The sequence below is a fragment of the Sesamum indicum genome, linkage group LG11, assembly GCF_000512975.1.
Source record: "Sesamum indicum cultivar Zhongzhi No. 13 linkage group LG11, S_indicum_v1.0, whole genome shotgun sequence".
NCBI lineage: Eukaryota > Viridiplantae > Streptophyta > Magnoliopsida > Lamiales > Pedaliaceae > Sesamum > Sesamum indicum.
Window position 1 is genome coordinate 12,416,547 of NC_026155.1, and position 26,873 is coordinate 12,443,419.

General features: G+C 33.3%; 2 protein-coding genes across 2 annotated transcripts in view; one reads left to right on the forward strand and one right to left on the reverse strand.

Annotated features, from left to right (window-relative positions):
* The window catches only part of LOC105174169 (SEC12-like protein 1), a 5,857-nt gene extending 708 nt beyond the window's left edge, over positions 1–5,149 (reverse strand). Inside the window, exons 1-9 of the mRNA XM_020697583.1 lie at positions 4,856–5,149; positions 4,472–4,569; positions 3,206–3,338; positions 3,032–3,123; positions 1,649–1,748; positions 1,481–1,553; positions 1,260–1,380; positions 288–407; positions 1–30 (exon numbers count right to left, since the gene is read on the reverse strand). Coding sequence (XP_020553242.1) covers positions 1–30; positions 288–407; positions 1,260–1,380; positions 1,481–1,553; positions 1,649–1,748; positions 3,032–3,123; positions 3,206–3,338; positions 4,472–4,569; positions 4,856–5,017 — 929 coding nt within the window. The 5' untranslated portion in view covers positions 5,018–5,149. The remainder of the gene's footprint in view (positions 31–287; positions 408–1,259; positions 1,381–1,480; positions 1,554–1,648; positions 1,749–3,031; positions 3,124–3,205; positions 3,339–4,471; positions 4,570–4,855) is intronic.
* On the forward strand, positions 17,157–20,524 carry LOC105174170 (probable phytol kinase 1, chloroplastic). Its single transcript, XM_011096179.2, has 6 exons — positions 17,157–17,539; positions 19,423–19,490; positions 19,594–19,725; positions 19,810–19,925; positions 19,996–20,110; positions 20,224–20,524. The coding sequence occupies exons 1-6, from the start codon at positions 17,231–17,233 to the stop codon at positions 20,408–20,410; spliced, it is 927 nt and encodes a 308-aa protein (XP_011094481.1). The 5' UTR covers positions 17,157–17,230; the 3' UTR covers positions 20,411–20,524.

The window sequence follows — 26,873 nt, forward strand, 5'->3', positions numbered from 1 at the left end:
CCCCATTCCTTAGAAGTAGTAAGTACTACCCTACAAAGTCAAAAAAGGACCAGAGAGATTAAATGTAGAACGAGCCTCCAACGCGAAAGTTCTGTTTCTGGTAAGTCCGCAGAGGAGAGTACTTCATGAATATACTAATTACCATGCATAGTTACTATCATGCTTACGATCATAAGTTGAAACCGGAAAACATGGCCGTTGTAATATAGCATACAGGATAGAAACTCTCTTTTCTAAATAACAATGCTCCTCCTCTGCTAAACTTTCATGAAAATTTTTCAATTTACCTATCACTAGGACAAAATTCCAAGGATGTAATATCAGAACCCAAGTGTAGCCTCTTACTCCAGTGGCGGACCTCCATCTTTTTCACTTCTACAACACATATATCTCCATCCTTGCTCCCCCTAAGATAATGACAAATTTTTATTAAAAATTTGAGTGAAGAAAAGGATTACTAAAACATGCCAATTTAGAAACAATCCCCCAAAAGTCTCCACTCATTGTCCCCACTTATATGCTAACGGTATTATTAGTTATTATTTATATCACCTGGTGCCCTCTCACAAAGATAGAGCTTTTTTTCCTTAAAGCATGTAAGAAAGTCTTTGCATGATGAGAAAGAACGACCTGTTCTTGTTTACCGGTCATGGTCAAACTAACTCCAGCCAACTGCTGATATTGCTATTCTTTTACTCATAATCTGGTCAAACAGCATGCTATTTGAAGAGAACATGAAAAGAGAAAAGGAAGTTTTGCAGATAACCTCGGTGGAACCTTACTTCAAAACAAGCTAATGTCTGTTTCTTTCCTACCTCTTATCATGGATTAATACAGCATATCAAGCAATTAACCATAACCCTTTTTTCCCCTACCAGGCAGTTATTTCATTAACTTGGAAAAATAAATAATAATTCAAAAGATATGATTCCCCTGCCAACTATAGGCAGCAGATCATCTAGAGAAAAAAACAAGTGACAGCGATCAAAGGAACTTAAAACTTCAAGATAGGCTAAGATAGAAATGATTTTCAGAAATTGTACACCAAATCAAGGCTTTTACACTAGAAATTTTCACCAGAATTTATGAAGTCCGCCTGTACACATAATTAACCTTTTGAAATAGTTCTCTTTGTTGTTAAAGGAAGGCACTTCTAGATAAACAATTTTAAGAAAAGGTAAATTAGAGGTATGTCTTCCAGAGTAAAATACTGGGCCAGAAAGAGGGGAAAAAAAAAGGAGATGTAGAAAGTGGCTTACAAAGCAAGATATTTTCCATCCAAACTAATAGACATCATTGAAGCTGGCTTTCTAAGTAACCTCTTGTGCCCAATTTTTTTCCATGTGCTTATATCCCAGACGACTGTAAGTGGTTTATTTCCTGTGCAGACACAAGCACTCTTCAAGACCAGCTGTCCAACCTTTCAACTGAGGAGAATCACATAGATGACTACATTCTCAATGAAGCAAATGTAACATACCTCTTTGAACTGAGCAAAACAAAAATGGTTTTGTCCCATCTTTAGAAAATCGGCAAAGTTCAATCTTCTCATCCTGCAACATGAGAGCAAAGAAGTCACAGATTAAATTAAAACCCCAAGTATGAGTGAAAACACGATAGTGCAGAGCAGAAGGATAAAGATATTTACGGAGTTCCGTGTCAAGGTTGCAACTGGAGAACCATCATTTGTATTCCATACTCTTGCTGAGCCATCAGTCGACGTTGAAGCTAAAAATTCCGAGTCTAAGCTGCAAGAGCAATATCAAGCCCCAAATTGTTAATTTCCATGTGTGAAGTTCTTAATTGGTATATGATAATCCAATATTTCAGTAAAAATGGACAAAAAAAGGAGTAAAAAGAAAAAAAAAAGAGAACCAAAAAGGATGCTACTTGCTTTTTATTGATGTCCAGCACTTGACAAGCACACATAGAAGTAATGGTTGTAACAGTAAATATCATAAATTATTCATAAAAAACCCCTCCCACTTTTATCAAGGTAAGTATGAATCATTTAAGGACTCAATTCATTCCTCCTTGTCATCATAGATTTTAGCATTATAGATTAGTTGGCTAGTAGCTGACGATGTTATGACAAATAGAAAGTATCCAAAATTACGTAATGGCAGCATAGTATCAAATAAAATTGCAGATTAAAAAAGTCAAAGCGCTATCCATCCAGAATCTAAAGAGATATGCTTTCGGAAGGATTGAGGATGGTAGAGAAAAGACAATTTGTAGGTTGATTATGAGGCCAATTTCCCCATGGAGTGCAGAGCAGTAGCTCTCAGAAATAGTTCCCTCTCATCAACACAGCTTCTCCTTCTTCTGTTTACTTGTCTCCCACAAGAGCTTATCAGATTTTTATATTTTTTTTGCAAAGACCATTATTCTTTCTGTACTTTGAAATTCTATGCACTCAAGGAAAAGCATATGAGAAATGTGTTGCAGCAATGGAAATCGCATAATTTTAGCGGCAAAAGCTCATCCTCCTAAACAGATTTCAAATCGGCCATCACACAGTCAGTATGTCATGAAGGCACTATGAGACCATGACTGAAAGCGATATCACTCAATACACGACAGTGTGTAGCTGCCTTTGATGATTAGAAGTTGGTCGTGAAATAAAACTTGCACGGATATGCATGTGCAGGCTTGACATTCAGCCCATTACGCCAAAACTTGAAGGGTCTCAACCTATTTCATATTGGGCCACTACCTATGTCGAGCAATAAATTCTATAGAGTGCTTGTGAACTAAGCAGTTCTTTATAGGCGGAAACCCAAGCACCTATCAGAACAGAAGGCAGCATAAGAGTTCAATTTCTTTTGCTTCAGGAGTGGAAGTTAAACAATCGATCCAGGCCCTAAAGCAACTTCATAACTAACAAACCCAGATGCTAAATCATTTGGGTTAAGCAGAGGATCATGTGCAGTGTATAATACACACACAAAATCCAAACAGTCACAAATAGGTTAAACAACTTAAACATGCTGAAAAACAAATGAAATATCTTATTGAAGCTCATTCTTACCTGAAATCCATGTCTCGAAACGACTTGTGAACTCTTGGTTCCTCTAAAATGATACGCATGTTTGGCCACTCAAATATTCTAAGAAATCCATCCTGAATACAATATTACGATGATATTTCTGAATAATTGCAAGTGCGCAGATTCATAAGCAATAAATATTATAAGAAAGCTTACAACTCCACCAGTAGCAAATCTCGTTCCATCAACACTAAAAGCTAAACATTTTTGCAGGCCAATTCCCTGAAGTAGAAGTTGTTCTTTTGCAACAAGTTTTATTCTGTCTTCCCGACCATACAACTCGAACAATCTGCAAGCAGTATGAAATATTATACACGAATAATTGTATAAAGCTAGGACAAAGGTATCAGTTAGTGAACTGAAGTCAACAGGACTGCATCTTGTAATTTTACGTTTATACCACCATCCCATCTGGAGAAAGAAAACAAACTACACAAGATATCGAGTACTACTAAGATGTATGATAGGGTAACATGATCTATAATTTTACAGCTAATATTAATGTTTGTTTATTATTTTTAAAAGGAAGAATCAACCAAAAAGAACAGAAACCCTCCTATAAATGAGATAATGAGGCCCAAAAACTAAACTTATAAATTCATTCAGAAACCTGATAAACCAACAGTCTTAGGACATAGGAGTTTCAACCATTACCTCAATCCAATCCACTTTCTCCAAGGCCCCAACTTATGCTTAGTTTAAAGTATAATTCCCGACTAGCAAAAACTAAAGGAATGAGAGGCCAAAATCAGAATCTACGCTTGTGTACTCTTACTCCAGATTCAGCAGTACAAAGTTGGGTTTTGAAAACGAATTCATGTTTTTCACATTTCTATTCCATCAAACAAACATAAGTTTCACTTATTTCTTTTTCTCCAAGAAAGTGGAATTCTAGCCTACTGCAAAAGAGTCATTATTCAATTTAAACCACTTACACCAAGACAATATAGGGTCTCTCAAGTGCTATTCACAATTTGGTCCAAGTGATTGATTTAATTATTTTATCAAAAGACAAAGTAGAGAAACCATTTAACTCTACTGATTTAGATACTAAGACAATGACGGCTCTTATATAGCTTTTCAGTTGTTATGTGTTTGAGATAAAATTCTTCTAGAGATCTGAGCATTGAATCTGAACATGTTAAATATGAGATAAAGGTATAACAATTACAATTAATATATATGTAATGGTGCTTGATAAGAGATAATCACATTTGGCGTGACATGTCTGTTTTTTCTAAAAGGAGATAAAATGAAACGAGGATATTGTGAGGGACTTTCCTCCCAAACCCAGGAACAAACAGTACTTTCAAGAAAAAAGTTGACAAGTAATCACTAATAAGGTTCATAATCACGGGATTAGATGCTTTATGATTGTATCAACAATTTTCTATTTAAAAGGAAAAAACCCAAAATACTGACTTGCAATCACCAGTACTTGTGGAACAAACAAATTCGTCTCCACTTGGATGCACCGCAATGATTACCGGATTAACCCCTTCTTCAAAATCATACTTCGCCTGCAATAAATATACATACAACAACGAGCAAGGCGTTGGTAACCTCTCCTCCTTCCATCATTACAAAATATACTATTAGTTTAAAAAAAAACTGAAGATTATTCTACTCCCCAAAAATTCCAAAACCCAATATTCAACAAAAACAGCACAGAACAACCTTCAGAAACACTACCCAAATTACTACAACGCTCAAAACACAAGCACTCCATCAAGGGAACAGAAGTACTATTTCCACCACTTGTAACGAGAAATTACTACAATAAATAAACAGGCAAATTAACCTAACCTTGGGAGAGGCAGAGAGACAAGTGGTGATAGGATCGTAGGAGAAGATCTCGAGAGAAGACGGCCTCGATTTTCCGACCACCACCAAATGCTCGTTCTCCGGGCGCCGTATCCATGTAGCACAAGTCACTGTCCCCTGTCCCGGAGCATCGCCACCGTCCATTTCTCTCCCCCAATTCGCAAACAGGGTTTGGGATTTTGAGGCAAACAATATACAGAGTTTCGAGAGATTGCAAATTCGTTCGTTAATGGAAGTTGAAACTGGAAACGGCGTCTGCGGAACTTTTCATATATATGCGCTCGGGTAATAATCAGCTGCGCAGCCCATCCATGTTCCTGAGATGTACCCAATTTGAAAGTTTTTAACCCGCTTTCATCATTGAATAGTATTTGCAAAGTTTCATATTTTCAAGTGTTTGCGTAGCAAAAGTTGAAACGTTGTGAAAGTTTGAACTGTTAGACAAAAAAAGTGAAAAGAAAAAAAAATAAGATTGAAGTATTTGAGAAATTAAATTAATATTAAGAGATAATTATATATAACTTTTTTGTGATTTGAAAATTTATATTTCATATTTGTGATATTTATTTTTATTTAATAAATAAATTTTTCGTTAGTTAAAATTCACTGAATTTATCGAATGAAAATCTATATTTACCCCCAAATGACTTATCACTGATCTATTTCAAGTTAAATTCTGATCAAATTACCCTTATATATTTTTATATGCTAATCCATGTGATGAGGTATATATATATCTCTTTACACTTTATAAGGGTATTTTGGTCAAAAAAATTTACTTGACCTGCAATAAATGAGTAATAAGTTAATCAGGGGTATATATGAATTTTATCTAAGTTTTTTGATAATTTAGCAAATTCAATTTAATTTTGATTAATAGAATGATCTGTTTGTTGTAGATGTAATTTCACAAATTAAATGGGGTATACGTGTAATTATATCAAATGTCAAGAGAGGACAGTGCAATTATACCTAATAGTTACCATTTTATCAACAAGTTATAGAAGTTGGTAATAATTGCTTATAATTTTTTATTTAGATCAACTGAAATTAAGCAATTTAAAAGCATAACTTAAAGTTTTCTTTAAAAAAATATATATTTTTAACTTTTTTTTCAGCAAAAAGTAGAAAATAAACACGTTTCGGCTTTTTATAGAAAATAAGTCAAATTGAGTATCTAAAATTTGCGATTTTTATCTTTGAACTATTAAAGTTAAGCTTAATCTAAATCAAACATTGTAAGTATTTCGTTATTAATTTTTACAATATATATATACAGTAATCATATTACAGCTAAAAGAACAATATTTTTTCACAAAGACCTCCTGAAAATGGTCAGAATCTGCTTCGATTCACCTCCAAAAAAGAGCTTCAAACAACAATAAAAATACTGAAAGAGATAGGATGTTTGCTTAAGCGGGAAGTCCGAAAAGCTAGGTTGATTAGCAAAAAACTCGAAAAGAGCCTTAGGACTGCTAATGGAAGGTGTCGGCCCCGACCCAAACGCACGACGCCAAATCAAGAGGTGACCCTCGGGTGAGAGGCACAAACGCCTAAGCCCCTAACATTTTAATTCCAGAAGTGGACATTTTAATCAAAATGAAACCATGGACAAAAAATCTCCAAGTGGTAATTAAAAGAAAACAAAAATACAATACAAGTATGGGAATGTTAATTAGCCGGAGGTAAGGTACAACCCTTGTGCAGCACAAAGTGATGATTGCAAGTTGCCAACGGGAAGTGGGTGCTGTAGAGGATATTTCCCCGTGTGGACAATGTTTGCAAGTGGGAACATGTACGGCAAGAACAATGAGTGTGTGGGACCCACTTGAAAAGGTCAAAGGTTTATCGACTTTGACTAAACCCAATGTTGGGAAAGAATATTCTCTTATTATTCCAATTCTTTGGAAAAAAAAAAATAATAAAAATAATTTTAAAAATATATATATATAAATAAATAAAAAATTGGTATACTCGTCGTGACAAGAGATAATCCAAAAAATAAATATATATATATAGATAAATCAACTTTTAGGACAATAATTATTTGTTATTTTGTTTCGGGACGATATCCAATCTATATCTTTATGTTTTTATTTTGTATAGATTACAACGAATTTTTTTAAAATTTATCATAATTATAAATATATATTATTATTTAAAAATTTTACGATTATTCTTTGAAATTATAAATACTCTAATAACTACCCCTTACTAGAAGGGAGTATTTGATAGGGTATTTATAATTTTTCAAACAATGAGAAAGTATTTATAATTATGATAAATTTTAGAAGAGCATATTGTACTATTATTTTTAATTTTTAGTTTTAAGTAAAAAAAATATTTTTAATTTTAGTTATTATTAATATATTATTAAAACATATTTATAATAATAACTTTTTGACGATAACTATTTGTCTTTTTTCTTTTGGGAGATATCTCCTCTATGAGATAAAGATATATATAAATATTTTTAAATTATATAAATTATTCTTAAGATATATTCGTACGTGAGATAAAAATATAACGACGGTAATTAATGTCCTATGTGAAAAATTTTAGGTGAAATGATAAAACAACACAAGAAACTTTTTTTACTATTACCTATATTTTAATGATTATGAATTAAACGTCATAATAAATAATTATTATTAATTATAATTAAATAAAATCGAGAAAAAAAACTTAACTAATCTATCCTAACAAAATTATTTGTCATTACTCTTAATTATGACAAACGTGACCATTGCACAAATAACGGTCAATAGTCATTGTGGAACCTTAAATTATATAAATAATGATGCTACATCAATAATGGGAATTTGATGTTATTAACTAATTATATATTTTTTTGTAGAATCATATATGAAAATATTATACATAGATTTTATATGATTTAAAAAATAATATTTAAAAAAATGAACGTTTTAGGCCCGCTCTGATGATCACCACGTGGATCTGTTTTCGTGGCTTCACACGCATCTATTTAGCTTTCTAGCCTAGCTCGCGAAGTCTAGCCTGCTTTCATAAAGAAGGATGTCCTGCCAATAGTCCTGTTCAGGAGAACAATAGCTTTCAAAGAAGCTCCGGGAGACCGATTTGACTAAAGAAAAAGCGCCGTTTCAATGCTTCAATAGGCAATCAGGGTAAAGTATTAATCCTTGTTTTAGTGTCTTCTACGAATGACTTGATTCTGTCCAAACTAGGAAGGTATGTAGGCAAGCTCGACAAGAGCCCCAGTCTATATGCTTATCTTACATAGGAAACGAGAAAGCAGAAAAATATATATATATATATATATATATATGTATGAAGTTTGCTTCTATTTAATAAATAAGTTTCATGTGTTAGTCAAAATTCATAAAATTTGATGATATTAACAAAAAAATTCAGATAAAAATTTCAGATTTATTCCTAATGGATTTATTACTAATTTATTGTAAGTTAAAAAAATCTTTTTATAACCAAATTATTCTTATATATTTTTTAGTGCTAATAATTGTGAGTAGGTATATTTTCATCATTATAAGGATAGTTTAGCTACATAAGATTTATTTGACATGTAATAAGTTTGTAATTAGTCAATGAGGATAATATCGATTTTTATTTAGTCTGTTTTTGTTAATATACAAATTCAATGAATTTTGACTGACGGAAGGAGGGACCTATTTGTTAGACGAAAACAAATCTTAGAAATATTAAATTTAATTTTTTAAATTGTAGAATTTACGTAATTATACCAAACCTGATAGGTGTATAGGCCCAAATGGCCCAGTAGCCCAAAGACTTTGAGGAATTGGATGGCCTATTGTGGAGAAGGCCTGCTAAGGACTATTATTACTAATTTAATAAAAGAGTTTAATGCTATTTACCTTTTATAATATTGTAAATGAGCAAATTATCCAATATGAAAAAGATAGTGATTTATCTCTCTATATTTTTTAAAAATGTAGCAATTTACCACCTATCTATCTAAGGAGGTAAATTGCTTCATTTTAAAAATACAGGGGAGTAAATTGTTCTTCAATTATATATAATATAGATATTAGTGTATATTTATATATACACTAATATATATAGAAAAATGGACCTCCCTCGGAAATTGTGTTTTCACATGGTGTGTAATTGTGTCGTAGATAAATTTTTCAATTTTATCCCTTCGTAAAAACCTCGACCACATCAAATTTACTTTCATTTTCATATTTGGTTATGAAGATTATTGTATTTTTGTTATTTTGAGACATTTTACTATTTTTATCTTTCAATATACGTAGAAAAACTCATTATTAAATAACTTATGTTAATAGTCAAGTCCTGAAAAATAGAACTTTCTATCGTCAAAGCTAATTTTTTTTTGTATTTAATCGAGATATTAAATTTTGATTGCAAAAGTTAAATTTAAATTCAAAAGTTTCAATTTTGGATTATAATTTTTTAAAATTTAAAATGAAAATTCAACTTCTCTATCGTTGCAATGCCTTTTGAATTTTACTTTTATAAATATTTAAATAAAGTGAGTAGAAAATAATAAATTAATAAAATATTATTATCATGTTTAATAAAATAAAATATTATTTTTTGGGTAAATACTTACCCCTATAGTTAAATTTTTGGAGAATCTTGCCCTTGTATTATATATAGTTTAAAGAATTTCTTTTTATAATAATTTTGTATTTTAAATTTAATTAAATTTTTTTCAATTGAAAAAAGTATCTTTTAATTATAATGAAGTAATAGAAAATTAGTAAATTAAATAGTTTGAATGTTATTATATTTTACAAACTCAAAGTTAAGTAATGAATGACAACAAAAAATACATAAGAAATTTCATAAAAAGATTTTATTAAATTTGTAATAAAATCAAGTTATTAATTATTTATTCTTTTAGATAGAAATGAATAGTTAAATGATTTTTCGAATATATTTTCTTTAAAAATATGATAATATAGATATTTATTTTTAAAAATGTTTAACTTTTGTGAAACATATATATTTGTCAATTTCTTTTAAAAAGCATATATGAATTGTTGGTTATATTATATTTGTTGTTTATCAACTATATATTAATCATACTCCACTTGTATTTAAATTCTTCCCATATTAAAAAATAATTTGATGATGATGATTTAATATGCAAAATATTAAGATATATATTAAAAATAATATAATTATTCAAAGTATGAGGGTCATTTTAGTCAAATCAAGGGGATAAGTGTTACATCAGGAATAGTTCAGGGGCAAAGTATATTTTACCCTTGTTGTATCCTTGTTCTTTTTGTATATTTATTATTTATTTTTTAAGGGTAAAATAATCATTATATAAAAAAATAATACAAAAGTAAATAAAAAATATTTAATGGGTACCAAAATTATATTAATGGTAAAATTCGTGTACTAATTGATTCATTTATAATTTACACAGGTATCAATATGACATTGATAACGAAACTCGAATACTGAATAAATCATTTCTTTCTTGATATATTTGGGAATTTCCAATAAAATGAATAATAAACAGTTTATATTAAAAAAGATATTGCATTAGAATTAGGACTTCTCTCATCATTATTAATAATATTTTCTTCAAAATTAGGTCTAGAAGGGGGTTTAAAGGAAGGAATTTTCTTTGAATACTTGCACCTACGTGCGTTATGATGTTTTCTTTTTCAAGAAGGTGAGCGTTTTTTAAACTTCAAATTGTTCACACCAGTTTTCTAGCTCTTTTCTGGTTGTAAGATTTTGTTTCTTTAATTGGGATTTTAAAGTAAAATCATTACACAGTTGTAATTCTACTAGGTCAGCAAACCGTCTGTTAGACTTGCTCTTTCTTTATAAATATTGGTACCGTAACCATTTGTTTACACAAGCTAAGAATTTGATATTCAGATAAAGTATCTATTTCCACTCATACATTGAACTTCCATTAAAGGACCCGAAGTTTTGGACTTCTTCATTTTTTAGATCAGGGGGAGTTGGTTAAGATTGTAAATGTTGGATAGCGTAAATTGAATTTGAAATTTGTTCTTTATCAGAAGCTTCAGAATTTTGTTTAATTCTATCAATGACTCTGTCCTTGCTCTCTATCTAAAAATTCCGAGGAAGAAGAATCCCTCGTCAATTCTATCTCTAGAGTTGCCTACCGGAAATTGTACGTAAAAATTAATCTAGTTATTGAAGATTTCGAATTAACTGCTGTTGAATTAATGGATTCGTGTGCTGACATGAACTGCATCCAAGAAGGGTTAATCCCTATCAAATATTTTGAAAAAATCAAAGAAAAACTTCCAACTGGTAATTCAATAAGTCGTAAAATTAATTTCAAACTTTCCGAAGCTCATGTTCGTAATGATGAATTTGTTTCAAAACTAGTTTTGTTCTTGTCGAAGACCTTAATACTCCAATAATTATAGGAAATTCTTTCCTTCAAATACTTTATCCAATAAACTTTAGTTTTGAGGGAATCAGAACCAAGATAATGGGAAAAGAAACCTCATTTTCTGTAATGCAAAGAGATATCAAAATTGTTCAAAATACCTTCATATTTTCAAGAAAATATTAATAATAAAGAAAAATAAATTCTCTTCCTAAAAGATGATTTTTTTTTTCATAAAAAAAAATAGAAGAACAAATCTCTTCCCCTTTTGTGCAAAAGAAAATTCTTGAATTCCATTTCTGCAAAATCTAAAATGTCGAAAATTCCATGATTTTTGCTGCTACAAAGATGTTTTTCTTTCAAAAATTTATGAGAGAAGTGATGGTGATAGTTAATTCTGAGAAAAAAAAAAATATTTCAGGATTACCAAAATTCTTCGCAGAAAACGTCTGTGAAAAAGTTGAAGAAAAATATAAAAATATCTCTTCACTTTTTCACGGAGAGATTACATATATATATATATATATATATATATAATTTTAAATTGACTAATTAAACTAAGATATTTGGCATCATTCTTGATATCAAATCATCAAAATCTTGATACCGTATTTTAAGATAATGCATAATTTGCTCCCACTAATCTGGAGAAGATTACATATCTCCATTCAAGACATTTGCCATCATTCTTGAAATAACAAATAATTTTTTAAGAAAAATTATTTATTCATATTATTCTAGTCTTGTAACCATTTTTAACAGATTCCAAATTGTGGGAACACTTATTATTAATTAGCACCTTTATGTAATTATTAATTTATTTTGCTTGATTTAATTAATAAAATCAAAAGCGAAGAACATCGAGGGCTATGAGTCACATTTTAAATTTAATGTGATTTATATAAATTCTCATTACGATCAATTATATTTATAATCTGAATTTCCAAGTAAAAATATCTGAATAAATATAATTATAATTCGACTATGGCTCCATGCATTTGTATAATTGCAATTAAAAATTATTTCTTACCTATAGTTTATGTTTTCTTTTTTTTGTGAAATATTTATGATATTATCACCATAAAATTCCATAAAAAATATTATCTATTTTTTCCAAATTTAATTAAATTAAATTATTTTAAAAATAAAAAATAAAAAAACCCAACCCACTGACATTCTGGCTTGGGCTTGGGCTTGACTGAGAACAAAATAGAGATAAGGTGGCAAACTATTGGGCCAGACCACTTCACTGAAAATTGAAATTCAGCCCATTGGAGGATAAAGGCATTCAAGTTGAGGGTTAAAATGGTCTTATCAATGTTGTATAAAATTAATAGAAAAAGACTTAAAATGCAATAAAAACACAAAATTGTAATTAAAGAAACAAAAATAATAGTGAATGAGATCTAACTTAATTTTGGAAATTGAGGTCCATCATCTTTTTTTTCGAGTATTTATCTATTTTAATAGTCGTTGTTCTATTGTAATAAAAGTTATTGATTACTTTACAAAATTAATATTGATAATTAGTATTCAAAATATAATTATAATCGATTCAATTCAGAAAAAAAAAGAAAGTAAAAGCAATCGTGTTTTTATTGTCATTTTTTCAAGAAAAAAGAATAAGAATATCACAGAAATAATTAGGGTAAAATACAGACATCCCCCGACGTATGAGGTCATTTGCACTTTGCCTCCTATCTTTTTTTTTTCTGTTTTTATATATATTTTTCACCCAATTTTTTGATTTTGTTGCACTTTATATTTTTCGGAGAATAGTGATGGAATATTCGATCTGCGTGTGTACACGCTCCCAAGGACGATTTTGAATTTGGTAAAATTGTAAAGTTTAAATGCAAATAGCCCCCAACATATGAAATTATTTGCAGTTTACCCCCAACTTTTTAATATTAATAAAATAAATAAAAATAAGAAAATTGGTAAAAATCTAAAAAATGGAGAAAAAGTCAATATATAATTTTCAGATATTGAACTTCACATTACAAGATAAAATCAAATAGAAAAACCATGAACTTTCTATAATATCAGGTGTGTGAAACCTCTAAATCGGATAAAAAACCTTTAAACTTCAATTCACGAACAAAAACTTCAACATAAATATAAATCAATAGAACATTACAAAGATTGAAAAAAAAAAAAAGATGAGAAAATAAGAAAAACTCACCGACCCAAATGAAGAGATTGAACTTCAACAACCTAAATAAATCACGAAAGAACTCAGTGAACCAAATGAGGAGATCGAACTTCAACAACTCAAAAATCACGGAAGAGTGTAACTTCACAACAAAATCAAATACACCACTATTGTATAAAAAGAGGAAAAATCAAACCAAAAAGATAAATGAAAAAAATCGTGTATTTCTATTGGCGTCACCATCAAGCATATGTGTGTATTTTAATACATGCCAACATTATATTTGGCTTGTAATGTGAAGTGGTTTATCTGCAAATATTTTCTGAAAATTTTCTCCATTTTTCAGTACTTTTCTCCATATTTTTTCTAATTTTTTAATTTATTTATTTTTGTTTTGTAAAATGTTTGGTGGGCAAAGTGCAAATGATCCCATACTTTGGGGGCTATCTGCATTTAATTTTTATAATTAAATCGCGCTTAGGCTTGTGCACACACGCGGATGAAATATTCCACCATGATTCTCCGAAAAATGCAAAGTGCAATAAAATTAAAACATTAGGTGAGAAGTGTAAAAAAAAAAATTGGGAGGCAAAATGCAAATGACCCCATACGATGACGGGCTGTCTGCATTTTACCTGAAATATTAAGATTCAGATTTTCAAACTTTTTGTCCAATCTTCTCAATTTTCAAAAATATGTTTTTCTTTTCTTTCTCAAATTTAAGATACAGTAGAATTTCTATAAATTAATAACTTCATTTCTATAAATTAATAACTTCTCTAAAATAATATTTTTCTCGATCTCAACTTGGGTCCAAGGTCTAAATTAATAATTTTGACAAACTAATAAGATAATACTTTTTTCAGAAGATCAAATTATACAAATATTCCTTGTATTTTACAAAATTACAGCTACATCCTTTAAGGGGCGTTAGTTTAATATTTTTCATAGAGTGTTTGTGTAGGTTTTACATTTGAATATGGTGTGTAGTTGTAATTTTGCAAAAAAATAGACTGTTTGTGTATTTTGGCCCAACCTCAGGGGTGTCAATGTAATTTACTCATAAATTTACAATCCCTTCAATATTTTAAATTAATAATTCTGAAAAATTATAAATATAATTAGCTAGGACAACTTTGTAAAATATGATCCTATTGTCGTTTGCTGCTTCTTAAAATTTAAATCTAACTATATTTCATCTCTATTCTTTCTACATCCAAAAGTTTCGGTGTTACGGTCTCATGCTACACGAAAAAATTACAAAGAGTTGTTGCCTTTATGAGTGATTCCTTTTTCGTAATTAGTTGCAAAGACATTGTATATATTTTCCTCATGAAAAATAATGTAGATTTTATTCAATTAGTCAATACAATGTATATGTTTTATTAATGAAGAATAATGTAAGCTCGTTGAATTAGAAAAAAAAATTTCTTTAAATTAATAAATTATTAATTTATTAATTAATACCTCTTTAAATTAATAAAATTATGTGGTCACGATATTAATAATTTATAAAAATTTTACTGTAAGATCATCAAAAAGATAAATAGAATACATCGTAATTAGATCACAAATTTCCCCAAAAAATAAAAATTATCATTTCTACCCAACAAACGGATCCTTACAATATTTTTACCTCTTTAGAAAGTAATCCACAAATTAAACAAAATACATATTTATTTATATTTATTATCTATTCTTGAAAAATAAATAGGAAAAGTTATTTTTTTGTCCTTTAGTTTATCTTTTATTAAATCTAGACCTATAAGTATGCCCATTAACTAGTTAGTCCTGTAAGTTTGCAAAATGATAACAAATAGTCCTTCGATGGTCAAAATTCGTATTTTTTCTGAAAAAGGTAACATGGGCAGCTGAATTGTGTATATTTTTGGCGATTTTGATATTATGTGGTATTGGATATGACTCGAAAGCCATTTAAGATATGTTTTGGAGGAAAGAAATCTTTTTTTTTTTCCTCCAGAACTCATTATACGTGGAGGGTATAGTTGGATAAGTGGCTGGATAATTCAACAAAAATTCGTCACGCGTGCAATTTTCGGCATAAATTTTAAAAGTTGCGGAAAAATTCACAAAAAGAACCCTAAACCGGACTTAATTTCATCATTTTGTAAACTTACAAAACTAATTAGTTAATGGGCATACTCGCATAACTAAATTTAATAGAGGGTAAAATTAAACGATGAAAAAAATAATTTTCCCAAATAAATATGATGCTAAGTACATTTTACATTTTCTTTGTTAAAAAAAAAAAGACAAAAGACCAAAAACCCATCTAAAATTGCCTTTTCTTTGCAATTATTTTGAAGAAAAAAACAAAAAGGAACTAAGAAAAAGGAAAGAAATGGGGTTTCTCAACAGAAATTTCCTCTTCAAGCACATGAGATATAGCACTAGTAGTGATGATGTACTTGTTGTCTATGCTATTAGTTGGAGTGTCTTGACTTGTACGTCTTCATGTCACAAATGAATGAAAACCAACACGTTGGTCCCAAGGGAATTGGTTTGTGAGAGGTTTTGCTTTCAGAAAAATATCAATTATGCTGGAAAAATTAGTTAGAAAATTAGGGGTGGGGAAAAGTGTTATTTTAGTTCGGTAAGTATACTTAATTTTAATTTTAGTTCGATAACTATGTTCATTTTTGTTTAGATCCAGTAACTTATGAAATTGCTTACTTTTAGTCTTTTGACAGATTTTCGAACAATTTTACCCAAACAATAGAAATCCAACCGGTCCAAGTCTGAAAGGACCATGATCCAAGAGGCCTCACAAGCGCACATAGAGGCTTAGGGACTTGAAGTCTCCCAGCCAAACTCAAAGGTCCTCCACATGCAACCCACTGAGGAGTAGGAGGTGGCCACACAAAACCTCTGAAGGTCCCCCTCACAGAATCGAATAAGGACTAACAACCTCTAAAGAGGAGTACTCTAAACCATAACAGGCTTGAAAAATGCTCCTCAACCACCTCTCTAAAAATTCGAGAAGGCAAAATTGTCTAATCCCTCAACAGATACACAACAGACTCCAACAATCCACCGAATCTAAGGGGGATCCTCCAGCTACCTCTCAAATTCGAGGGGGATCAATATTATACAACAGCTTTGAGTCATGATCGCCCTAAATTTGTGAATTCTCCAACAATCTTGTTAACTACAAAGAGAGAGCTCCCCCAACAGGAGAGGAAGGAGGATCAGAAGGGCATCACTAGAAGGACGTGGTCAGAAGAACACCTTAACACATGCATATGTGTTTCACTCTTTGAGCCCACTTGCTATACTTTTTACCGTTTTTGCTACTATGTTAGGTTGAAGAAGCATTGTAATTTCGTATTTAAAAGATTATTTTTATATCAATCTCTCTATTGTACACAAAATCAAGCAATAACACTTTACTTATTTGTATCCTCTATCGCTTGTTGCACCAATTTCCACTTTAAGTGGATTGAGCACCATATTTTTGGCACGCATTGCTTCTTTGATACGTGCGTTTTTTTGCACCCATCAATATTATTTTAGATAATTTAAAAAATTATACACATTCATAAAGTGTATCGCAAATTACCAGCTTCGATCAATGGGGACTAAAATTTTTTTACTAGTTAGATATATTTTTTAGTTTTGGGATATTTTGAGTCTATTCATAAAATTTTGTATATATATATATATATTTAATTTTTTTTTGGAAGACATGAGCATGCTTTAATAATTTTACATTTGGCTGTAGCTTTAAAAATAAAAAATTTAATCCTCAGCATCCAATCTCAGCTCACACACATGCCTTAGGACATTTACACAACTGAGAGAGAGAGAGATGGGCTACGGCGCTATCATGAGCCCGGGTGTACCAGCCACTGGGACCACCTTATCCCACGCACGCTTCCTCAGCCACCACGTCGCCGCCCCCGCCTCCGCTCTGCCTCTCTTTACAGCTACTCTTCCCAAACACGTTCTGATCAAGCCTAGTGGATTACGCCGCACCAGAGGCGCCGTGCTCTCCGCCGCCGCCGGGGTTGGTGGCGCTGTGCTCCAGGACGCCGCCGCCACCGCCTTGGTCGTCGGCGGCGCTTACGCTCTTGTCTCCACTTTCGATAACCTCACGCGCCGCAATATCATCGAACAGGTCTCTCTCTCTCACACACACACACTCGCACCTATGTGTATCTCTACATGCACGGTTCTTCCTCGGGTGTATCAAATACTCTTTGTTTTTGTGCTCGCGCGTGTGTCTGCGTGAGAGAGAGTCTGTCCGTCTCTGAGTTTGTGTGTGTGTGTGTGTGAGAGAGAGAGAGAGAGAGTTTTATAGGAATCTGGTATTTTCATGAAATCACATATTGGGAAACTACATTCGACTAGGTGACAATACAGAAGAAGTTCCTTTTGATGCTTGTGTACTTAGTGCGATCAGATACTGACCATGGAAATATAGATTGAAAAGAAAGGATAGTAGAGCAGCCTGTGCATTCCTAAAAGAATATGCCTCAAATAGCACTATTGTTTCTGGCAAGACTTTGGACATATAGATTTGGAGTTTGAATTTCAAATTGTTAGTAACAAATCCATTAAATCCTTTATGGGCCTCTAGATGACTCTATTACATAGTCTTTTAAATGTTTTTATTCTCATTTAGAACTATGTTTTGTGAAAAATTGAAGGATTTCAAATTCTCCCAGACAACAGGGAGTGATATGACATACGTTCTCCATATCCACTCGTCAAATTCAAATTCATCCATCCAAACACAATGGAAAGGAATTTTCCAATAATAGTCATAAATTTCCGTCCAGGTTTCTTCATTTGCTTTAGTCCCATTTCTATATCTTTGCTCTGTTTCTTTGTGCAATCTCCCAGTAGAACAAAAAGCTGTTCTGTTTCTTGCCCCCTTTTCCTTAATCGAATTTAAGTTGGGGTCATGAGGAGGGGGTTGGGGTAGTGGACGAATTAGTCTCTTATTTACAGGTATTGAAACTTGAATCTGCCAAGAAAGTATGGCCACAAACATGTGTAATTACTGCACTTTTACCTTGTACATCATCTTAAGCTTTTAGAAATTGCATATCATGGAATATTTGCTGGATTATTGTATAAGTAGGTAATAGCTTTATGCAAAAGTTCCACGCCAAGTGAAATATGGATTTCTGTTGGCCATCCTATTCCACATATGGGATAATTAAACGATAATTGGTTCTAGACATGTTTGAGTAATGATAATTTCTTAATTAACGGTTTTGTGGTGTCTTTTGACTCTGATTGATTTTTTAGGCCAATCCTAATCTACATATGAGAGAATAAAACCATAATCGACTCTAGAGATGTTAGAGTAAATGATAAATTTCTCAATAGATGGTTTTTGGTTTCTTTTAGATAAGTTCATATTTGATTCTTGCACATCGGGATACTTCCACACTCCATCATCTATATTATAGAATCATTATTTTTGGGGAAAATCTTATCAGAATGACTGGGGAGGATGATAAAGTTTGTAAGTTCTGATCCTTCTAAATATCCTTGATTGGAAATGCTGTTCATTGGCATATTGTAAATGCAAGCAATAACTTGCCTAAAGTGTCATTGAAAAGTCAGTTGTATATGAACGTTCTTCCACATGCAACACCTCCAAAACCTCTTGTTTTAAGATCTCTTTTCATTAGTCATGGAAACATGAGCATCAACCCTTATTCTGGATTTCGGTAAGTATTAGTTTTGTTTCAAGTTAGATGCACAAACATACATGCTCATCCCAATGAAGTATCTTGTTCTTTTTTAAGGTAAATATAGAGGTAGAGGGTGATAAATTTCTCAAAATAGTGAACAGATTAAATTTCATGCCCGTACCATGGTGTTCTGAACCGAATGCAATGCAGCGCCCAAAGAAATAACTTTATACCAATCCAGAATTCTCTTAGTTTTCTGTATCTTAAAAGTATTTTGTGCAAGTACTTTCTTGGGTAGCTCACTGAAAGCTTGATGCCTTCCTCACTTAACTTTTTCCAACTTTTCTAATAGACTTTGAGCCGGAAGCTGGTTCACATACTGTCTGGGTTGCTTTTTTTGGCATCCTGGCCAATCTTCAGGTATCTGCTGTGTTGTTGAAAGATTTTGCTGTTTGCCTTTTCTCTTGTTTTTAAATTTTTATCACCTCAGAAACTTCATCTGATGATTTTGATCTTAGATTAGTGCTTCTACAGGGGCTCGCTACTTTGCTTCTGTAGTGCCTTCCTTGAATTGCTTAAGGCTTGTGATGAATGGTCTTTCCTTGACTACAGATGAAGGGCTCATAAAATCAGTTAGTAGAGAGGGAAAGCCTGAGTAATTCTCAACATCTTTGTTGATCTTATTTATATATCTTTTAGCAACAAAAGAATCTTATACATAGTGCGGGTTCTTTCACAGGGAATTGCTGAGAGGCCCTCTTTATTACGTGCTTGTATTGATTTTATGTGCAATCGTCTTTTGGCGTGAATCCCCTGTTGGAATGATTTCATTGGCTATGATGTGTGGTGGGGATGGTAAGAGTACTGCCTTTCAGATTTATTTTTCCAGTACTTTCTTGAAATCCTTAAACTTGCTGAATTGTAGGCATTGCTGATATCATGGGGAGAAGATTTGGCTCTGTGAAAATACCTTATAATCCACAGAAGAGTTGGGCTGGTAGCATATCAATGTTTCTCTTCGGTTTCTTGGTCTCTATTGGGTGCGTACAAATTTTAAAGCCCTTCTTGTTCCTGCTAACTTTACTCTGGGAAAAAGAAAAAACTTGATCACTCATGTGACATTTTAAATGTCACTTTTTTCTAATGACAACAGTATGCTCTATTATTTTGCGGTGCTTGGATACATTCAACTGGAGTGGATGCAGACTTTAGAACGAGTTGCTTTGGTTTCATTTGTGGCAACCCTCATAGAGTCTCTCCCGACTACCGGAATAGTCGATGACAACATCTCTGTACCATTGGCAAGCATGGTAACTTCGTTATTGGTTTTTGGTTACTAGCAGATTGCAGAAGTGCCCACTTGTTATACCTTTTATTTCATATCACAAATGTCGGTATGCAACTATGCTATTTTTTCTCTTCACCTGCAATGGAAAATCTTTTTGGCTCTCAAACATTCTAATAGATCAAACAAAAGATGGTTCCTTGAGATTTCTTCTGTCCGTACGCGCTTACAATAAAGAGGATTGAAAAGGGTTTTTCCTATCCTTTACTTGCCATTCGGGAGTCTCTAGGATGCATTTATGTTGTAGGTAGTTGATGTACATTGGTAAAATATATTAACTTGTGAGGGTAAAAGAGTAATTTAACATGTATGGGGCACACCTTAAACATATATACCTCACCACACCATATAATTTTCAACACCCCATAAATACCAAAATACTAATTTTTTAATCCAAGTTACTATTCATTGACAAGATCCCATTCTCTTGCAAATTACACATTTTGCGGAAATTGCATTTCACCTGGTGTGCAATTCCATCGTGGTAAAATTTCAATTTTATCCTTTAGCAAAAAACCTCGACTACATCATTGGCACCGTCTGTGGGAACCATTTACCTCGACGTTGAGCATGCATACCAGGTCCCGAGCCCTTGACGTACACGATCTAGACGCAATTCGAGAAGCCCAAGCAAACGGAATGGAACAGAACCCCTCTGGTGAACAGTCAGTTTCTCATGAGGTAACCCCCCTAACGCACCAGTAGACATCCCTCAATGGGGGAGTCCCCTCGTCGCATCAAAAATCTCCGGCCATACCCCCAATCGGAGTACTCCCCCCGGATGCTCCACCCCAAGAACCGATGATTCAGCTGACACAGGAGGCCTTGCTAGCCTTGATACAAGACGCGTCTACACGAGCTGCGGTTGAAGCCGTGGCCCAATTTGTGGCGCAACAACCAGTGAACCCGCCCCCTCCTTCCCCTCGCAAAAGTCGAGAACTATCCTCGGCTCCCGAGGAGGAGCAGAGGCGAGAGGAAGTAAACAGTCGGATCTCCAGGCCCGAAGTTGCACAAACTCAAGATCGGAATCTCCATAATCGAGAATCTTCCGCCCCCCCACCAACTCGTAGAGCCGAGGATTCCTACTCGTCGTTGGCTGTGGCACCTTCAAGACGGAGCCCATTTGTCTCCAACATTCTGGCCGAGGCGCTCCCAACTGGTCTCAAGGTGTCGAATCTATCGGAGTATGATGGAACGGGAGACCCACAAGAACACTTAGACAAATTTTACGCCAAGATTGATTGGTATGATCTGAGTAACGCCGCCTACTGTAAGGTTTTCCGCACTACAATCTCAAAACGAGCGTTGGCTTGGTTTAACCAACTGCCCGCTGGAACTATTTTCAGCCTTGAGCAGTTAGTTCAACGCTTTTTGCACCACTTCTCCATGAACAAAAAGGTCCCGAAAACAGCGGCATATCTATTTACTATTCGTCAGAGGGAAGACGAGACTCTGAGAGACTTCATGCAAAAGTTCGTAGATGCAGTGCATGAGGTTCCTCATGTTAATCAAGAGTTGTTAGCCAGTATTGTCCAACAGAATCTACAACCGGGAAGATTCAAAGAGTCTATAGCCGGAAAGCCCCCTAGCACCATGGAAGACTTATTCGTGCGCTCCTAGAAATACATCCGGATTGAGGAGTCTAATGCTTTGGATCCTTCCCTTAGCGGCAAAAGGAAGGGTCGGGAAGAAGAAAAAGTGCCGAAAAAGAAAGAGGAACGCAAGCATGTACCTCCGGCGGGGTTTGCTCACTATACCCCCTTGAATGCTCCCAAGGGAGAGATATTAATGGTGGCAGAACAATAAAGGCTAATCAGTCAATGGCCGGCAAAGATGAAAGATAACCCCAAGAGATTCAAATCTAACAAATATTGTCATTTTCACCGAGACAGGGGACACACGACGGAGGAATGCCATCACCTGAAGAATGAGATAGAAAAATTGATCCAACGGGATACTTAAAGTAATATGTCAACCACTATGCACAAGGACGCCAATTTGACCGTGGGCCGAATGTGCGAACTCCTCGTGACGATAACTATCCGACCGCAGGAGTCATCCCGTGACCTCAAAAAGATCAACAAGCCATGAAGGAGGAACTCAAAGTTCACGTAGCGGAAAAAATTCTTTTTTGGCTAGTCACTTGTAATAGGAGAAAACTCGAGTAGTAGCTTGACATATCCTTATCCCCTTTTGATTTTCCGTAAAACTTTGTATTCCAAATTTTGAGTAATGAAGTTGGTTTTCTTGTCGTCGTCCCAACAAACAAAACAAATTTAGACATAGAGAACCTTGAAGTTTCATGAGGACCTTAGAGGCAAAAATCGTCATTGTCATATAGGCAAAAGTCGTTATTGCCTCTGGACCCCCTAATTGGAACTTTCATCGAGATCCTCGTCAATAATGTCGTCCCGAAAACTTGACATCCCTTTGAAGTTGGTAAAAGACCGGCTCCGGCACATGAAGTATCCTTTGAGGCAACATCCCCTTATCAAATTCTTGAGGCAACGGAAAATATTGGAATTGAAAAATTTTGCCCCCCACTTTCGAAGTTGGTAAAAATCTAACTATGAGGGTTGAGCAAAAACACCCCTTGATGCAACATCTGACGAATGCAAATTATAAGAGAACAAAATAACATAAGTGTAGTGACTACATTTATGAATATGTAGTACTATCGAGTTACCTACCAAAAGTTTCAACCTAATGGATGGTGAAAAAATTACCCCAAGAGGCTACGTCCTTAAAAAAAAAAATTTTGCGCCGCTTCACTCTCTCCAAAATCTTGGGGGGCTCCATTACCAAGTGTAAGAATTGTTTACGGGGAATCTCATCTCTTGAAGATGACATCGAATTTCTCAAAATGAATGAAAGAATTTGGCGCGAAAGATGAATAAATTATGAATAACATCTACTAATAGAGGATGAGAGCAAATATTGTTAAGAAATATTTGATGGTGTAGTGATAGGAGTTCTTACTTACCATCCTTTTGACTTGGGTTCAAAACCCAGAGGACGCAAAAATAAACACCTCCTCCCAACACTTGAGAACTCGAACCAAAGGCTTGAGGTGGGTGCGAGGGGGCGCTTCGAGCCGCAACACTAGGCCCCAGCTCGAGGCACTGAAGAGGGGGCCTCCCCCCCAGCTCGAGGCTGGAGGGGGGCGCCACCCCCAGCTCGGGTGCGTGCGCCTTGCACTAGCTTGAGGCAATGCCTCGAGCCCAAGTGCCTCCCAGCGCACCAGACCCCTCCCGCCTCCCAGTGCACCCGGTCGAGGCACAATGTCTCAAGCCAAAGTTCTGCTGGTGCACCCCTTGACTGAGGTGCACCCTCAACTCGAGCCACCAGACACTGTTGGCCAAGCATATTCGCACACCCCCAATGAATTGAAAATAATAAACGACTACCCATCCATAAAAAAAAAAATTAGGTATTAGGTATTATATATATATTAAAAAAATTGCTTTTGGTGATAGAAATTGAAACGAATACTAATTTTTTTTTTAAAAAAAAAATTATTATAAATTTGATTTCAACAAAGTTCGATAAATTTAGTGATACATTAAGTCAGAATTGATTAAAAATATATTGTAACTTGAGAACAAATATGAGAAAGAACATACATATATTTGTTGTTGTTGACATCGAATTCTTTTTTAGATAAATTACCAACGAAAATTTAAAAAAAGTTTGCTAATGATCGGACTTTAAAACTAAAGTCCATACCAAAATTTCACAATAAAAAGTGGTATTTTTTTTATATATATAAAGTTTGGTATTTAATTCGGTTATTTGGTGACCACAATTAAAATCGAACTGAATGTTAAATTTTAAAAAAAAATCTGTCGATACAGAACTGAAAATCGGCACAGTTCAGTCAACTTAGAGATACATTAATCTTGAAATTGACCAAAAACTATATTGTAACTTGAGAAATAAAAATCACCAACAACACATGTTGACATTGGAAATATTTGGAATAAATTATCAATTGAAAGCTTAAATAAATTGACTAATGGTTGGTTTTTAAATAAATTTCATAATAAATTTGAACTTTATATATTTTCAAGATGGATAAATTCGTAATAAACTCATACCAAATTTAGGTCTTATTCATTTTGATGGACGGATCCAAAACAATATAATTTTTTTTTATTTTAAATTGACTAATTCAGTCAATGTATTTTTTATACGGTCATTTAGGACATTGGTCCACTAAAAAAAATCTATAATGTTCAAGTCGAAAAGAGTGAGCTGCAAGCCAAAATCCTAACTCATACCTGTAAAAATGAGTCTTTAAGACTAACGATTAATATACATCAAAATGCGAAGTACACACATATTCACAACAACTCAAGTCCAAAACAATTCAAATCTCTCGGCCACAACGAAATGTTGCAATCGTAAATTTTCACGTCTTTCTTTGCTACAAAGTTTCAATATCCTAATGCTAAATTTTAAAATGATACGTAATTTGCTCCAATAAATTTGGAACAAATTACGCATCTGAATTTATAAACAAACTTCTAACTTTTTAATCACAGTTTAAAAGGGGAATAAAAAAAAAAAAAGAAAGAAAAATGAAGGCCCATATGAATCGCCGATGTTGAACCTTCTAAATTAGCTGTCTTTTAAGTAGCCCAATGTGTGTCCAGCCCCCTTTGAATTTGATACAGATCCATTAATAATTGGCTGTACCTAGAAATATGCTAAGGTTTCGCCGACAATCAACTGCCTAAATTGACATCACCTCTCCGTCTTTTGAAGAGAAGTTCTAATCTTTACAATTGACAGCCAACTATGTATTGTTGTAGTGTGATTGAAGAAAGTTTGTAAAATCGAACTTAAAATATTTGGAAGTAAGGCTGTCATATAAGATATGATTTTATAAAGGCTTATTTTTATTTTCGAAAATATTTTAGTCCTGATTATGAGCATATGGAATAGATTGTTGAACTATATATTTTGTTTTAAAGGGTAAAATGGTCACTAATTAGGTCGAATGACCGAAACTGTTAATATTTTTAAGACTTAGGGAACTAAAATAGAATTTCAAAACGTTTAGGGACTGAAAACGAATTAGTGGCAATGTATAGGAACTAAAACTGTAATTATCCCAAATTTTAATATTTAATAATAATTAATTGTCTTAAATGAAAATTAATAGCCTTAGTGAATAATTTTTTTCAGTAAAGGTAATTTTCATTAAGCGGTTTTCTCGACAGGCCAAGGAATCCGCCATAAGCAGTAAAGCACACAAGTGCTAATAGCAATAGGTAATTTTACACTAAGAATCCTCTGTTGCACATCACGAACTATCAGCGCACCCACAATGCATATATCTACATGTATTCCATCAAATCGCCTAAGCGCAACATGCTAGATATAGTACACAAACGAGGACAAAAGAGCGTGGTAGGCGGAGAAACGTAGTGTTTGCCTCTCCATCTGCGAGCAGCCCATAAGACGTCAGTAGCCCAAGCTCGGTTTGGCCAATCGAACCAAAGTGTGCGTCGAATCACCCTCAAGCAGCCACGCGAATAAGTGTAGCGAAAAAAATGATGATCATGGGTCTCATCAGCACCATCAAAATATAATATGAAAGAACTATTAAGATGAGCCAACCAAAGCTTATCCATAGTAGAGAGTATACCAAGGATCGCCAGCCATAACACAAAAGCATGTCTAGGGGTTCTGAATCGGCCCAATAATAGTGAACACCAGCCTACCTTGGGCCTTTCACCCCGTAGTGAAAGAATCATCATAGCAACTGTTCGTTGTGTATCTCTTGACCGCCAAAGGTAGTAAATAGTTATTAATCATAGTTACACAACAGTTATTGACCGTTGTAATTTGCAGTAATACTGAAATATTTGTTATGGCAAAAAAAAAAAAAAAAATTCAGAGTGGATAAGCAAAGTTTTTTGATTAACCATTATTAATAATAGTTATTTATCGAGTTTTTAATCTATAACCAATAGTAAATTACAGAAATACTTTCTGCCCTTTATAGAATAATTGTGAAAGGAAAACTTGTCTAGTGATGGTAACTTTAGGGTAAATTACAACGGTACCCTCTAAGGTTGAGTTTAATTACATGAACATTTTCTATTTTTTGTAAAATTACAAGTACATATTATAATTATAATTACAACTGCACCCCCTAATTCAAAAGTAAAATTTTAAAGTACACCACTTGAGGTAAATTACATTGACCCTCCATCGGGGAGTGTACTTATCTATATTAGATATAATTAAAAAAGGGTGAATTGGTGTCTCAAGTTTTTTCGTTTGTCTATTTAATTCAATTTCTTAATTTATTTATTTACCCCCCCCCCCCCTGTCTAACTTCTCACACCTTTTGTATTTCGGTGAAATAGGGTGAAATTTTTCTGTATTAATTTTATAAGTACAAATCGTCCTATATTTGATAAAATACAGCAAAAAATCCCTTCTTA